General features: G+C 41.5%; 1 protein-coding gene across 1 annotated transcript; it reads right to left on the bottom strand.

Annotated features, from left to right (window-relative positions):
• Nucleotides 1-2,781: 2,781 nt before the first annotated feature.
• ATP6AP1L (ATPase, H+ transporting, lysosomal accessory protein 1-like) lies at nt 2,782-9,475 on the bottom strand. The gene is made up of 4 exons (XM_014960531.1): nt 9,207-9,475; nt 5,486-5,536; nt 4,541-4,784; nt 2,782-3,319 (listed from the first exon to the last, which is right to left on the bottom strand). Exons 1-4 carry the CDS (start codon nt 9,473-9,475, stop codon nt 3,017-3,019), a joined length of 867 nt encoding a protein of 288 aa, XP_014816017.1. The 3' UTR covers nt 2,782-3,016.
• Between the last annotated feature and the right edge of the window lie 1,661 nt (nt 9,476-11,136).

Genomic DNA, 11,136 nt, shown 5'->3' with positions numbered 1-11,136 from the left:
AATGAGATTCTTCCCTTTGACTTCGAGGAGTGGATAGGGCCCTGAATTTGAAACAGCAAATCCGTTTTGAAAAGATGCCACGAGGCTTTTGTTTGTACAAACATATATATACATGTTGAAAAGACTGCTGTGCTCACATGCAGTAATGAAATTATGCAGAATTTGGACCATGGAAAAAAGTTTATATTTCATTAATGAGTCTGTTAGTGCCAATGCAGCTTAATTTTGTAGGAGGCAAATCATTTTAACTTGAATTTTCCTGTTTCAGGACAAGAGCAATGGAATGCCTCTGCTGTTCCAAATGTGCATTCGATAAGGATTGTCTGGCTCACAGCAAACACAGCTCACCAGGAATGCAAAAACCCACGTTTTGACTTTTTCAGCCATGGGTGCTTGCTTTTATACGTTGCACAAGGAGACAGAAACTGCAGTGAAGATGATTTTTTTTTTTCTTCTGGTGCTTTCCTCCATAAAGCATCATTAACTCTTTACAAATATATGGCCCATAATTCCAGTCCTGTGACTGCACGTTGTATTTCCTGTCTTAACTCAATTAATGCATTTATCCTTTCTAACTCTTGCTTGCACCCAAGTAGAAATGTGAGGACACTGAGCATACCTGGCAGGACAGAATCATCTGCCACCACCAGGCAGGACTGCAATGTGAAAAGTCCCAGCAGAGAGAAGGTATCTACTGTCCTCCTCCACCTGAGAGATCCTGGGTGTAATACCAGCTTTGTCATGGCTTAGAAAAAGCTGAGAAAAGGAAAGGAATTTTCTTTTTGTTGACCATTTTTTTTTCAATCTGCATTCTCTTTTTGTTGTGAAGTTTTCCTTGCAAATAGTGGGTATAAATTCATCTCTTTTTCAAGTGCATTCCTGCCAAAAGGGCCCACCCCATCTTTTAATTCTGCACCAAAAATTCTGCACTGACAGGCGCTGGGGATGTGCAATGCCCAGTCTCCAGAGCACAGAGCCAGCAGGTATCACCTCACCCTCAAAACCAAGATAAGGCGAAGGGAACAGAGGTGGGTTGGGAAATGGCCAGGGAAGGAGATTCAGAAGGACAGGAGGAGCAAGGGACACGATTAGAGGGAAGCTCCCTTATTCCCAGTTTATCATTCTCCTAAGAATCTCTTACAGCAACAGTGCTAATATTGCCTGTTTAAAACCTGCATGAATATGATAGGTAAGAATTATACTGACGTCATGGTCAGATAATAACTGGGTTAAATGAGCTCTGCAGGAGGATTTAGTGCACTGGTGCCTTGGAGAACTTGAGGGTTAGAGCACACTGCCGTGCCCAAAGCCACCACGCAGAGCTCCGCAAAGCGGGTATTTCACATCCTTGAATGATGGTAATTTTGACAGCCAGGAGACCACTGATCAGTGTCAGGTTTTTATTTCCTGACAGGCACAATGTCACTGCTCTCCAGACTCTGAGGAACATCATCTATCTAGTGGCAGCATCCTGAACTCCTTCTAACATGGCCATCAACCTGCATCTGTGTGTGAGCAGAGGGGACCCAGCCAGCGAGTGTTCTGCCACTCCACACAGAACACTGTGGGTTTTCTTTGCACCTTCTTATTTTCACCTCATGCAGGTTCCTAGACATTTGTGGGTTTTCCTTGCTTCCTTTACGAAACAGATGCAGTTTGGCAGTATCTGGCCGCAGGCAGCCTTGCCAAGTCCCCAGAAGCTTGTCTCTTACATCTGGTCACACTTCAAAGATGGTGGGGTTTCTTTTTTGTGTATCTGAAGTTCATTCCTAAATAGACTCACTCCCTTGGACTCCACATCTAGTCTGTGTATCACCTGTGCTAATGAACAAGGGATCTCTGGATGTCTCTCAAGGTGTTTTAAGACCACCGCAGTATAGTTTACAAAGAGTACAACTGATTAAATCTACTATCTAAAATAAAAAAAAGGCATTTTTTTCCTAAATCTCGTTTTGCAGATTTTCTAATATGCTGGGGTTTTCTATTACGTGTGACCTAAAAGAACCACTGTTAGCACATTACTGCATTCCTCCTTGCTGGAAGCCAGGGCCAAATTAACAGGCCAATCCAGAGTTTCCAAATTTTGACTCTACCAGAAGAAAGGATGAGTGGGAAGACAGCATCTTAAACGCTCAGAAGGAGGAGTGAAAATTGTATCACAGCACGCTGTTCACTGCTAATAAGCTTCCACCACTTTGTTTATATATATTTTCAATTATAGCACTAGTTATCTCCATTCAGGTAAAATTCCCCAGGGAGACTGATGGGATTTGATAGAAAAGAAATTAACCTGGAATTACAGGGTATAATGCTCATAATCCGTCTTTTGGCATGGAGTTGAGCTGGGAAGTTAAGGGTAAGCCTTTGACCAGATGTCTGCTGTTCTCCCCCTAGATCCTCACAGTAAGCCTCCAGCTTAGACAGAGGAAAGTACCAAGATGCTGCTGTACTGGAGCCATCGCTATTTCGTCAGTGTAGTGGATAATACGCAGCTTACAGGGCTCTCAAGACTCCAAAGAAGGAGTTTGTGAGGACAAAGAGGAGGGGATGCAATTTGGAAAATGAAAGGAAAACACATACTGGGAAAGGAACAGATGCGATTTAGTCAGGACACAGAGCAGGGTGGACAAAGCAAACACAAACCCAGGACAAATACTGCCTTCAGAAAGAATAAGCAAAGCCATTTTCTTTATTTTGCCATTTTTTGTATCTTTATTTAATTTCAAATTCTCTGTTAGTGTTTCTTTCTTGAAGACTTGGTAAATTGCATTAAAAGATTATGCATTTTAGTTTTGTACTAAAGGAATAAATTCTGACACAAAAACTCTTACTCAAAATGGATTTTTTTCTCTCATCTTGTTTCCCAAGGCATCTTTGAGATGGTTATCAATAAATGACAATAACTGGCTAAACAGTCTGTTACCTACTTTTCATCAGTTGGTGAAAAATCTGCACAAACTACATACGGCCATGGCAGCAGAAGAAAATACCACATGTTTCACTCAGACACATACTGCTAAATGTAGATTTTACAGAAATCTTGGTTTCTAAGTTCATAGGACTCATTTCCACTGCTTCTCAGTGGCTCTTTCTCATCTCCCATGTCACAGTCTTTCATCTGTGCAAAATAGGCAGGAGAAGCTTTGCATTCATAGTGCCTGTCAAGAGATTTCAGGTGGATCAACATATGAAGAGCATAGGCAAGAACCAGCAGCAGAATCAGTGACATAACCAATCCCATAAGTATTGCTGGAGAGAAAAAGGACTCACAGTCTTTTGCATAGGCAAAGTGTCCTTCTTGAATGTTAAAACCTTGAATCTACAAGAGAAAAAAAACGGCTTATATTAAATAAAGTACTTGTGTCTCAGTTGTAAACAACTTCATGAATTTGTGCCTGATGGCAGTAAGAATTTTTAATGTAATCCTACATATTTCAAAATTGTATGTATCAGTGCTAGATGGAGTTAATGCTCAGAGGTTATCCAGGTCAGCCTTCCAGAAACCGCCAGCTATTCTAATCCCCTGCACTCTGCTGCACAAAGGATTTGCAGTTGTGTTTTAAACAAAATCTTCTGTGATCACTCTTGATAGCCCAGTAATATTTAATTGTAAGCATGGTACCTTTCAAGTTAACAAAGCACTTCCAGCATCACTTGTTGAGAATCTCGAGTCTTGGTTTCAAACTGCATAAACTTCAACATGACAAATAATGAAATATTCTTAATTCCCTACCGTAATAGATTTTTCTCACCAGATCCAAGTGTGAGGTATTCAGTAGCAAATGAGCTAAATTACACAAAGTTACATTAAACTGTGGCCAATACCAGTAGGTTTCACTTGTGGCTTCAGTTCTAACATGAAGTTTACCACATTGGCATTCAGGGAACTGACTGCTGCCTGCTCCACTAAATCAGTCCATGGGCATTTATCACATGGTGAGAAAAGGGATCAGCTTTCCCCCTCAAATCCCCCTTTTCAGCTATTCATGCTCTGTGACTTAGGTATCTAAAAGCAAGATGTCCTAGCCCATCCTAGTTATCTTAGGCTCCCTTATTGTCATATGCAGAGAAATAGGGACTTTCAGAAGATGATTAATCTCATCCTAAAATAAGGACTTAAGATGAGTTAGAGGAATTATCCACTAGATTTAGAGGTAGGCTGGGGTGACTATGATCAGGGCACGAGGTTAAAATTACTAGGCACCAAAGGTTAAGTGAGATGAATCTCATACTTGGTGACTGATGCTGTTATTGATGCCGGGTTTAAGAGCGCAGCTCAGAGAGATGTAACACTGAAAGTTAAATTCACTCCCTACACTAAATGGAAACCCAACCAAGAGATTACACAAAATCTGTATAGGTCTTCATTTCCTTTGGCAGAAAGATAAGTATTATAATTTAAGTCTTCATTTCTTTTTCAAGTTCTATGGAGATCCTATAAACCATACACAGAAGGTCATTATACTTTCTCGGCAGTGAAGCGCAAAATTTCCCATCAGTCTACCCGAGGGGCCCACTTGGCATCATTCCATGACATTACCTGGAAATCAGTAAAAGTGACTTCCCAAAGCTTCGAAAGGTCATTTGCAGAGCTGGGTATGAGCAGGGCATCGTATCTCTGCAGGCTGCTCACGTGTTCACAGTGGTAGGAGTAACTCGAGGGCGCGTGTATCCGGGTTGCGTTAAACGTCGCCTGTATGGAGTGGTTGTAAAGAAGCTGCAGCCTGTGTAAGCTGAACCAGTTCTGCACAGACAGCTGGTAATAGCTGGTCGTTAATAAGAATCTGAAATTATTGTATGGGGAAAAAAAGATTAACAACAAAGCAAGTCTAACTAAGACCTGGAACTATTAAGTTCACACGTTGAGCAATCCTAGAAGGCACACCGGTATTACCAGTGTTTCACCCATTTATATCAGTGTGAGCTCCAGCTCTTTCCATTCAGTCTGGAAAATTATTTTAGTTTCTTCATTCCTGCAACTGAAAGAGTTTGCTGCTTTCCCACACACTGAGAGGGAAGGTGAGGGATTTTTCCTAAATGGCTGAGAAAAATTGGTACAGCGTTGATATTGTACTTCCATCAGAAGATAAAAAAAAATTATTTATCAAGAAATGCTGTTTTGCTTCACCAAGAAGCAAACACAAAGTAGGTCACACTATCAGCTCTTCCGGCAAAATTCCCAGACAAAAATGTAGCTAATTAGCAATATTTATTCAAAAACTCAGACACAGGAAGAGTCTATGCAAAAGAGATGACCTAAACTTTTCTCATTAATAGAAAAGTCAACACAGAAGAAGTGCCTCAATAAAACAAGGCAGGCAAATGACAGACCTATTATATGCAGGTGTCTTGATTATACAATAAACAGTTCTATCACATTATTTTTGCTTACACAAATTCTCCTAAGTCAAATTGCACAAAGAACTGCCTAACAATGGATATTAATATGTGATTATTTAGTATTTTCTTTATCATATAAACTTACCTAATAACAAGTCCCTTTAGATTGCCAACGTCACCAAACTTCAGAGAAAGCCTAGGTCAAAAAGCAAGTAATGTCAGGCTAGATTAAAACTTCAGAAATCTTAAGAGAAAATAGCAGCTCAAAAGATTAAGCATAGTTATACATGGAGCCTCTTGCTCAGTATACCTCAGGGGGAAAAAAACCTGAAAGGATTAAATCTTTTTCCAGTGAAATCCAGTAATTCACCTGTTAACTCAAACAAGGCCTAGACTACCCAGAAAGAACAGAACTGCATGTTTAACTTTCAACACAGTTCAATCCCACTGCTTCCAAAATCGATTGACAATTAAGTTCATTGGATCTGTTCTCCTTCTCAAGCCATATCTTAGTCATGTATCATTTCTGTGTGTCATTAGAAGGTGTAAAGAGCCACATTATTCTCACCTTTTTAAATACTGGAGTATAAAAAGTGCAGATGACATTTGAGTTCAAATTTCGCATGTGCATCATTAGAGCAATATATATACACTGACTTTGAGGTAGCTCTACAAAGTTCATCTGTGGGGAGCATGGGCACTGAAGTTTACTAAACTGACAGGACCTAGCAGGTTAATTGTAAACTAATGCATACTGTACCATCCTTCCACTATCTCTGTGATTAATGCATTGTAGCACTGCATTATTAAGTGGCATACATTCTTTTTTGGCTTAAGAATAATATTTTGCCTCTTAAAACCTGCATAATAGATTGTCACTGTTGACACAACCTTTTCAGACTAAGTTAGAGACAAACCATAGTGAAAACATGCAGCATCTTGAAGACTTCCAAACTTAAAGCTAGGCCTATGATTTCATAGCAGATCTTCTTGTACCTTGACTAACACTGGTCTGAAAAGCCAGGACACTGAATCTAGACGATCCCTTGCTTTATTACAAAGGGAAATCATAGACAGTTGAGTATTAGACACAGGCAAATGTGGTGTTCAACTCACTGGTGCCCGCAGCTCGGATTATTATATTCATATGGCAAATGCACAAGTGTTCAGTGTCAAACATTTTTTTCCTGGCTCCAGTGACTTTGCATTGATTACAGAGTATAAACCAGCTTGAAAGCTGGCCTAAAGCCAGAGCAGAGTATTTGTCTTAACAAAGAAGGATAGAGAAGGGAAAAGTTTAAGGGACTTTTCTGGGGTGAGAAAAACTTGATAATGCATTGTGTGAGCACCCAGCCATCAACTGGCATAATACAGGTCAGCCCTTAAACCTGAGACTACAAAGCACCATTCAAGCCAGTTTTTCCCTTTTTTCTCTGCTACAGTCACATCCCAATTGAGTGAAAATCTACCCAAGACTCATATTTGGCAATTACGCTGAATCTAATCCTGACTCATGAGCCCAGATTATCCAATTTTCCCATCTCCGGAGCATGATCTCTACATATAGGGACTTCAGTCAGTACTTGGATGCTGTCAGTGGAAATGAAAGAATGGATCCTTGAAACGTACAGTTTCTAATGAGCTGATACATGGAATTTAGCAGAGATGCCACAGATCTGTCAAACGTCCTGAGAAATCCCTTCCAGCGAGAGCTCCCTTCTTGGTTATGATTTTGGAGCACAGTGGGAAGGGGTAAATCTTAAGGTCTCCCAAATAAGCAAAGTATAAACATGCAAGAAAGTAAAACCACTGGGGAGGAGTAGCATTTTCCTCTCTCTCTCCACGGAAAAAATGACAAATGCTCAGTCATCACAGTATGTCTCTTGACCCCAGTAAAACCACACCAGCCTCAGCTTCAAACTAAGCATCAAAGCCCTGCCTGCCTTTTGCAGTTTGAGGCTACTCAGAAAACTATGGGAGAAACAAAGAGAAAGATCAGAAGACATGGCAGATAAGAGGGCTCTGGACCCACAGATTTTGAGATCAAACCTCAAATACGGTGAAACTGATAAAAGGCATGTCAAGGGTATGCTGCAGAGTAGTTCTGCTTCCCGACTCTTTCTGTAGCTTTTTTAATGAAAAATGTGTTCTATAAATTCCCAAATATCTTCCAACACGATGCATCCAGCAGAATATACAGCCCTGTGGTGGGCTGACCCCAGCAACCAGCTAAAGACCCATGCAGCCACTCACTCGCTCTGTACACCCACAGCAGGACAGGGGAGAGAACAGAAACAACAAAAGAGAGAACGCTTATGGGACAGAGTTTAATAAGTGAAGTAAAGAGGGGAAAAAAAAAAGACCAAAGATTTGCAAGGGCAATCACAGATTGTCTCCCACAAGCAGCCTGATGCCCAGCAAATCTCAGCAATCTCGGAGGAAGACACAACCCCTACCTGCTTCTTCTTCCTCTACCCCAGCTTTTATTGCTGAGCATAACATTATATAGCAGGGAATAAATATAACTTTGGCCACCTCGGGTCACCTGTCCAGGTATTGTCCACTCCCAGCCCCTTGTCAACCTCAACCACTGCAGAGGTGTGGGCAGAGGGGCAAACAGAGAAAGCCTGGACTGCTCAAAATAAAATATTATTCCATTCTCTACGTCTGCCTTTCAAAACATAGTGCTGGATTAGTTCACATGCTGATGATGTAAAACTCAGACTGCTTTGTTAGATACTAAGATACCACAGGCAGAAAGCCTGGCTTCTTTTTCAATTATATTTTTAGTTTTCTTGTAATCTCACTCAGAAAACTCACTTTCTAACCTCACTTTCTGTGCACCTTGGGTTATCCTTCACAGATGTGTAATTTCTGTGGAAACAGAGGTACAGGTGAAATGTTGTACAGCAGCTAAATGAAACTGCTGGTTTGGTCATCTTATTTTTACTCTTGTGTGTCATTACAGATTTAAACTCCATTTATGGCGTAGACTCAATTCTCATGTTCAGCACATGCCCAGTTACGTATCCACCTCCTAATTTTTAGACTGTTGCCTACCAGAGTGGAATCAATGACATGGCACAAGACATGAAGCCACCCAGCATACTACATGCAGGCAGACAGAAGTGGTCAGGTACAATACAAAGGAAATCAGAAAGCCTACATGCCCTGCTAACATAGCCATGGGATTTGAGAATTTTGGATCCAGATAGGTTAACATATGGCTCACACTCAGAATTAGCAGAAGCAAAGCATTGTGTTCTTCATGCTGAAGAAATCCATGAAAGGCTAGGATGCAGAGTTCAGGTTTTCTGAGGCTCTTTAGGCCACATGCAAACCTGAAGTGATTTCCCTCTTTGGGAGGATCATATCATGGGACTCAGGGCTACCTAATTCTGTTTCTAAATACACATTTGCATCTTGTACCAATGGTTTACAGCATTGCTGGCACAGATCCTATGAAGGGATAAGCAGTCGTGCACAGCCAGCCCCTAAGTCCCCACATGCACCATAGGATCTGCTATTCAATCTCCCAAGCAGCTATGTAAAACAGCTGGAAACTACAGAGATCAACACATTCAGCCTCACAGGCACAAAGAGCAAAACTGGCTGGCCACAGGGACTGACTACACCACTGCAAGAGATGAAGACAGCTACGTACATCTATGTGCCCCGTGGAAGACTGGTCTGAAAGTATGATCTTACCCATTCTGGCCTGCTGCCTGCAACGTCAGGGCATTACAGGAAAGAGCTTGCCCCTGGGGGTCTGCACCACATAATACAAGGTCCGTTTCCTTCAGTATATATTTACTAGACGTGTTATCTGGTACTAGTTCCACTGGGAGAGTAGAATGCCACCTTACATTGCACTGTCTTCACTGCAGTTTGAATCTCCAACATCCACTGTTGCATGGACACCAAATGTCTTCTCCGTCAAATCCAGCTGCGTGTGGTTTTCAAACTTGATCATGATCCTCTTGGCCCAGAAGAGAATGCAGGGGATGCCATTAACGGTGACGTTGAGAGGGCTGTAGTGGCTGTGGGTGAACGGCCTCCAGGATGCTCTTTCCCACTGTCCTTTCCCGCTCAAGTTGTAGCCGACAACCTGATTAACCACATAAAAGATCAGCATCAGAAGACGTGTATTTCAGGAGTTATTCTCCATTCTACCAGAATAAACAAGGCCAGCACTTGGAGAAGATCTGTGGAGCCACTTCTCAGTCGCAGCAGCCCTGAACTGAGGAAGCAGAGAAATCTCCCTTCCCACCATGGGAATGGCACCACACAGACCTCCACCTCCAGCACAACTGGCCAAAAAGCCAATATATTTATTCTACTAGGACACTGTTACTGGGGCAAACCACATTCTTAGCATGCTTCTACCTCACCGTAGAGCTGCACAATATAAAAAACTGAAGCACAGCTAGTACTACAAGGTGCTCACCCCACCAGAATACTCTCTAGACACCTACCAGAATTACTTCAACACACTAAAGAGGGCTCAGCTTGCGCCAAGGAAACAGCTACCATGCTGAAAGCACACTAGGCGACTGTCCAGGTGAAAGAAATTCCAAGTCTACCTGCAGATGGTTTGGCTCCTGACAGCTTTAAAATCAGGAAAATGCCTGCTGCAGAACAGAATGGCTCAGGTATGGATCTCTGCCTTTACAAAATCAGTTGTTTGCAAGATCAAACCCTGAGGATTGCAGCTTCCACGTCATCTGTAGATATGTGAAAAATGCTACCACTTCTAAGAAAAATTTCATAGGAGAAGGAGGACAATTAGGCTGCCAGGCAATATTATTTAAGACAGTGAGTTAGGGCTCAGAAAGGACTTTAAAATTTGACTGTCATTTCAGTATTTCAAACTGAAATTTCCAGACAATAGCTCTTTTCCATCCACACGTATGTGCTATCTGAATATGATGACGTATACAATGTCTGCATGGCTGTTTTGTATGTCATGATTAAGTTCAAATTATGTAGAACCAAGAGAGGTATTCTGAGTCCCAGTCATAAACAGCATCTTACCAGGCTCCAGAAGGGAGGTGGTTAAGCCCCAAAGCTCTGTCTTGGCTTAAAGAGAGGTATTTTTTTTCTGTTCAGATTAGCGAATCACATCTCCCAGCTCAGACCCCGAAAGACCCCTTTTGATACTTGACCTTACATATGGCACAAGGCTGCTTTAGGATTAAAATTACTAAGTACTGACAGCAACAAGCTGAAAGCGAGGTAAGATCATGGTCAGAAAACGTGATGCAAGAATTTATACAAATGACAGTCATAGGCAACATTACTTGTATAAATGACAAGGCTGTCTTCTCAGAAGTACAGATGAGAATCAATAGATTATTTACTTAGATTGCATCATTTGCAGGGTTTTTGAAAAGGAAGCCTTTGAAAAGACCTACAGGCTGGACTCAGGAAAAACTCCCACTACATTTAAACAATCAGCAGTTTTGCTTCAGTAATTCTTTTAGTACTAAGGGATATAAGCAAAATACTTGCCGCAGCAGTCAAATGGCACTGTACAGAAATATGGATGATAGGATTTGGTTCTTTCAGTAAGAGCCTGTGCCCAAACCCATTCCCAGCCAGCACCAGTGGTGGCAACTGAGCTCTCACCTCACTTCTCAGAAAAGCAGAAGATATCTTGTACAACTGGTGGTGAATCAGTACCACGTCACAATTACTTAGACAGTTTTGTTGGCTATTTCTTGTACACAATGTATTATTTAATTCAATAATGCAAATTAAAAGATCTCAATGTGCTGTGAAAAAACTTCACAGATC

Source organism: Calidris pugnax, unplaced genomic scaffold (assembly GCF_001431845.1).
Source record: "Calidris pugnax isolate Ruff unplaced genomic scaffold, ASM143184v1 scaffold326, whole genome shotgun sequence".
Lineage (NCBI taxonomy): Eukaryota > Metazoa > Chordata > Aves > Charadriiformes > Scolopacidae > Calidris > Calidris pugnax.
This window is presented reverse-complemented; position numbering and strand designations above follow the sequence as displayed.

Coding starts and splice junctions, on each gene's coding strand:
- ATP6AP1L (XM_014960531.1), bottom strand. CDS start 9,475: ATGCTGATCTTTTATGTGGTTAATCAGGTTGTCGGCTACAACTTGAGC. Junction 4,785..5,485: donor CTAAAGGGACTTGTTATTAG/GTAAGTTTATAT, acceptor CAATAATTTCAG/ATTCTTATTAACGACCAGCT. Junction 3,320..4,540: donor TCACTTTTACTGATTTCCAG/GTAATGTCATGG, acceptor TTTCTCTTGTAG/ATTCAAGGTTTTAACATTCA.